At 44.0% G+C, this 6,000-nt stretch overlaps 1 protein-coding gene across 1 annotated transcript in view; it reads left to right on the forward strand.

Moving 5' to 3' along the window:
- Positions 1 to 4,961, forward strand: part of WNT7A (Wnt family member 7A) — a gene marked incomplete at both ends in the record, with an annotated part of 34,908 nt that extends 29,947 nt beyond the window's left edge. Inside the window, one exon of the mRNA XM_084269665.1 lies at positions 4,482 to 4,961. Within this exon, the coding sequence (XP_084125791.1) occupies positions 4,482 to 4,961 (480 nt within the window). The remainder of the gene's footprint in view (positions 1 to 4,481) is intronic.
- Positions 4,962 to 6,000: the final 1,039 nt, after the last annotated feature.

Below are 6,000 nucleotides of genomic sequence, written 5' to 3' on the forward strand. Positions count from 1 at the left end.
GATGCTGGAAACGGAGGGAGGTACAGACCACTGACTGACTCAGCAGAGACATAGCCAAGAAAACCCACCGCACACAGGTGTCAGTATTCCTGAGCACGCCAGCCCCACAACAAGCTCTCCATTTGCCCAGACGTGAGCACCCATGGCACCCATCCCACCCAGGGTGCACGCCTCTGATGAAGCTGCAGGGCAGCCTTGGCCACGCTCATAAGCAAATGCCGCTCCAGCACTAAGTTGCACCAGCCAGCACGTCCTGCTGGTTTCACTGGAAACCAGGACAGTTAGCCCAGCCAGCCCCTAGCCAGGGTATGGTACCTTGTACCTCTGCTCATTGCTGCCCGCTGCAGGACCACGGTGCTGGGACCAGCCCGTACAGCTCCGTGGTCCTGCCAGGTTCTCCAGAGCTTGCCACCCTCACCTGATGCACCCTGTGCATTCTCTGCAAAACTAAAGGCGAAGAAAAAACATGTTAAGTTCCTGATGGCAGTGCCCAAAGGTACTGCATCTGAAGATAACATCAATGGAGAGAGCCAGAGCAAGTTCTCTTCACACAAACTATTTCCCAGAGGCTAATGGCAAGGCAGAGAGAGAGAGAGAGAAACAAGTACTGACAGTTTACTGTAGGAGCTCAAAGAAAAGTGGACAAAGCTAAAAGAACTCCAGCTCTTTGTTCGCATTTAATCCAGTGCAGAGCATTCACTGGCGCATACAGATTTACTTCCCATGGCTGCCGGAGCTGGATATAGTCATTTGGTAAGAAACAGGGGCTCTGGGATTTTAAATTTTGTAGCCTTCAGGCTCTTACATTTTAGAAAAAGTCAATCTGTAACATAATTATGAAGTTTTAGTCTAACATAAAAAGTGTGAGCTGCTGGCTAATACCTTCAAAGAAACAAATCCTGACTTGGTAATGTGAAGAACACTTTCTGATTTTAACAGAACAGGGGCAGAGCACTTCTTTTGGCTCATGGAAACCAAGGGAAAGACCAGGGGCTCCTGTTCTACACAGAGAATACCCTATTTTATTTCCCTCCTTCTCTTTTCAATTCACGTCCTGAATTTATAAAGGCACTGATTTATCAGATGCTATAGTACTCTAATGTAACAGTATTGAAGTACCACTGTCCACATATTTTAATGCAAAATGAATAGTCCAAGCACCTGATATCACAGTACAATAAAACTATCAAGTCACCATCTCAGACCCTTGCTATTGCTGAGGATTGACAGTTCAAGTTACTATTTTCTAAAGGCTACGGAGTCAATTCATCTCTGGCTGAATTTTCAAAATGCTGCGCTGAAAGGTGGCACCAGTGAGGAGGATATATCTACAGGCACAGAACCAACACAAGGGTTTGTGAGGGAAAGGTGAAAGGGGTGGGTTAGAAAACTCAGAACTGGGAGGGAAAGTTCAATTGCAGAGTACAGTGGACCCAAATTAAGGAGATGGGTTGGAGCAATGCACCCCCAACAAGCGCAAAGAGAAAGGGGGAGGTTAGCCTGTAAATCTTAGGGAGTGATATCTATAAAGAAATAAAAATAACAGAGAATGATAAATGTGGCACAACAACTCTTCTGCATCACTCTGCCTCTTCCTGTCCCCCTCTAAGCTTTTTTGGTCACTTAAGAAGGACCCCTAGTACTTAGCTAGTATTGCTTAACTAGTAATTGCCCAAACCTGTCATGTTCAGCCAAACCTAGACCTTGTTATCCTAGCCACTTGTGCCCAGCCTTAGTTGAGACCAGAAAACCTGACACTCGTTCTGGTTGGCATCGTGTCACCCTGAGCAGGAGACAAAGATGTGACATGGGGCCACCTGGTTGCTGAACTGCTCCAGCTGCTTGCTCAGCTCTTTCCAGTGGAACTACTCTTTCTCTCAGAGATCACTGGCTGTGAACAGGATGCTAATGAAATAAACCAAAAGGCAATTTAGGCTGTTTAATTACACTTGAGGAAAAAAGCCCTACCTAGATAGATGACACCAGGCCATGATGTATTTTGTATAAATGCTTCAAGTCAAATCTCCTGATGGCAGGAGAGTTAGAAATATTTTGTTGCAAGTTTGTACGTTGTACCAGGATATAAGCCCAGCAACTTGAACAAGAGCCATGATTGAATTAGGGCTGAGAAATGTATCCCTGGCTAGTTTCAAATTAAAAAAGGAGAGCTTTTTAAAAGGTACAAATGAGGCTAAAAGAATTTATGTTATTTTTCCGGTTTCTGTGCTATAACTCCTTTTCCCTCTCCTCATCTATCTTCTAAGTGTACCACCTTATGAATGAGTGAGCAATAAAAGAAGTATGCAGTGACTGAGAGAGAAACTCAAGATAACAAGATAATGCAAAACGTAAGCCAAAGCTTGAGCAGAGTGGAAGTTAAGATGTTGATCTGAATGTAAAAGTCTCTCACGTCTGAGTTTTAGGGCAATCATTAGACAGTTTGCGTGAAAATATAATTTAAAGACAGTAGCACAAAATGCAACCTAACTTATGCTAAATTCACATTTGCCAAAATCCTGGACTTACACTTTCTAGGGGTTTTAATCCTGTCCTCAGACTGGATTCACTCATAGCCTAAAATAAAAATCAAGCGGTGTGAATGCCTTTGAAATCCCTGTCTTCATCAAAAAGAGGCAGAGGAAGAACGATGGGTGAAGATGCAGCCCCTAACTATCCCAAGGTTAGGCGATAGCAGTCACTGTGACTAGGGGACGTGGGAACGGCCTTGAGATCAAAAGGTATGGCAATAACATGTTACTACTACTCGCAGTCTTTAAATTACTTGTTTTAAGGTTGCCAAGAACAGGACAGACTGCAGGCTGCACACCTTCAGGTGTGCTCTTCCTCCTTGCCACCCCTGCTTAGGCTGACATTAGACTCGAAGTCCCGATACACACGTCTAGGCCTTCGAGCCAGACTTGGCTCCTTCAGTGCAGGCTACACCATTCTCACTTGCAGCCGTTGACGGTGTCTGCGCGGTAAATTTTCCAATCAAAACTGAAGAGCGGGATGGTTTATAGCAAAGGGTTAATTCGGATTCCCGTATCGCTGACCTCCCTCCAGCCTTCGAGGCTGCCCAGGTTTGGAACTCGGGTTTCTCAGGGGAAAAATTATGTGGCCACTCCCTGAACCCAGATAATCCCTCTGGCCGGGCTTTGCACCGCCGCTATCTGCCAGGTTCGGCAGAATTTAATCATCAAACTTTCTCTGTTCTCTTTCAAGCAAAGACCAGTGGGAAATTAATTGCTGGAATTAGGTATGTTTTCTAGCACTAACCCAATGTAGTTGGCTAAGCGAGGTCAGTTCTAGGGCTCAGGACAGACGGCAGGCACTAAGCTGATCTCCATTTTTATCTGGCAAAGATTGGGTTGGTAAACAAACAGCGGAAGGGAGAAGGTGCAAGGATAAAATGTTAAGGGATGTGGAGGTTGAAGGAAAGATGAAGTTTGTTGTCTTCAAAAGGAAAGATATGACAACTCAGGCATAAGCATGAGAGACCTCTACAAAGATCACCAGACAGGGTAGAGCAAGCCATGATGTTCAGGTGTTTGAGATGCTCCCACAGTATTAAGGAGGAAGAAAATTTTTAACAAGAATTGACAAGAAAACATGAAAGCAATTCCTCATCTTTACTCTTCCCCTTTACACTCTAAGACAGGCCTCATATTCTTGCATAGCATCTGGGGCATTTTCTAAGCTCTGTTATCCATCTGAGAAGAGGCAAAGCACTTCAAACCCTCTGGAAAGTCCAAAGAAATTGGAACTATGATATATCAAAATAGTTCTTAGACCTTCAAATCAGAGTATTAACCTGAAATGTTTAGAACAGATAATGCCTGTATGAATAAATGACCATGTGCTCTAAACTGTTAATTAATACGAGGCCAACAGGAGGATAAATGTTGACAGAGTTTGTTTGCATCTTGCACTAGCTTGCGTCATTTTAAGGGGCAAGAATTGAAATGCCGTTACAAAAATCAAGTTCTAGTAGCTGTTGTTGAACTTCCAAAGGATTCTGCATGTGGTGTTTCACATTCTGGTGTGATTTTCTGCCAGTCCCTAATTTCACTGCCATATGCCAAAAACTGCGACAGGAGACAAATCAGAAGCACGCTGTGATTGTATTGCAGATGAACGTGATGAAAAGTGGTGCGTAAGGAGGGTCCCATTTTACCTTTGATTCATGGGCTGTGAAATTAGGCAAAGTTATCATCCCTGCTTAAGTCCTAGTGCAAATGGGCAGTCAGCGTTGCGGGCAGAACTCTAGTGACACTGCTGAGCCTTTGCTACCTGGGACAACAGCATCATCAGGCAAGCGAATCCCACAGCTTTGGTGGCAACAAGGCTCATGTCTGGTGGTGGCTCATGCTGGAGAGCAAAGCCATGCATGGCTGGTTCACAATACACATCAAATAACCCTGATTTATCGAAGAAACTTTAGCTTGTATTAACATGTTATTCTTTGTTCCTTCCAAATACAGATTCTAGAAGAAAACATGAAGTTAGAGTGCAAATGCCATGGGGTCTCCGGATCCTGTACCACTAAAACGTGCTGGACAACCCTGCCTAAATTCCGGGAGCTGGGCTACATCCTCAAGGACAAATACAACGAAGCTGTTCAAGTCGAACCAGTGAGAGCGAGTCGTAACAAGCGTCCAACTTTCCTCAAGATCAAGAAGCCACTTTCCTATCGCAAACCCATGGATACAGATTTAGTGTACATAGAGAAATCTCCCAATTATTGTGAAGAAGACCCTGTCACCGGCAGCGTGGGGACGCAGGGAAGGATGTGCAACAAGACAGCCCAGCAGTCCAACGGCTGCGATCTGATGTGCTGTGGTCGAGGTTACAATACACACCAGTACTCAAGAGTGTGGCAGTGCAACTGCAAATTTCATTGGTGCTGCTATGTCAAATGCAACACGTGCAGTGAAAGAACAGAGGTATATACCTGTAAGTGAGTATGGGGCCGGGCAGGCCGGCACGTCCCTGGCCACGAATACTTTTGCACATGCACTCAACATACCTACACAAGACTTTAGGAAAGACCTGCTCTCCCAGAAGAAATGCTGATGAATGGAGCCCTCTCTTTTCTTCTCATGTTTCATTGCTTATGTGGATACACATTTCAGACTCTTACGAAAGTCAGCCAAGAAACAAAAACAAACAAACCCCACCCCGAGCCACCTGACACACAAAACAGAGCGAAAAAAGATCATCTTGGCTAACAGACACCTCTAGAGCAAGAAGCATTGACCGCCTCGTGAAGAGACACCAGTCAGAGAGAAATCTCTGAGCGTGGCAACTAACTCTTGGTCTGGAAAAAAAGATGGTCAAAAACTTCAGTGTATAAGGAGCAGGGAGGTGTAGGGGAGCGATCCTCAAAAAGGGCTTCACAGGGGATGGGACAGACAGTACCCCACTGCGAATAGCCCACACGAGCATGGGGGTGACACAGATTTAGGCTTCTACGCTTGTGAAAAGCTTCTGCCGGTCTCGCCTGTCTTTCTACTTCATACCATTTGCTACTGCGAGTAGAACTGTTGGACTTTTCTGTAGACACTGCTTTATCTGCCTATTTTGCGTGTGTGTGTGTGTGCTGCAGAATTTAGCACAGGGATTTGGGACACTTGGGCATAATAATAGCAATATTTAACAATTTATTCAGATAAAACTAATATTAATTTATTTAATTAAAAAGAAATCTTCCGACATTTTTGGAACTATTCTGCAACTAAAGTAGATAGCTGGCTTTGTGGAATAATTTTGTAGAAACAGCAAGGAAAAACTGGAGCTGTATATATTATTCTTAACTAGGATATTTCTATTAGTTGGACTTGCAGGATATGTTCTACAGTACTAGATATGTTTAAGTACAAAAGCTGGCATCTTTATATATATGTACATACACAAACACACACTGTTGGTTTTGTTGGGTTTATTTTCTTTTGTTTGTTTTTTTTGGTTTTATTATTTTTTTTTCCTCCTGTTTGCTGCTAG

The sequence above is a fragment of the Gallinula chloropus genome, assembly GCF_964237585.1.
Source record: "Gallinula chloropus genome assembly, chromosome: 12".
NCBI lineage: Eukaryota > Metazoa > Chordata > Aves > Gruiformes > Rallidae > Gallinula > Gallinula chloropus.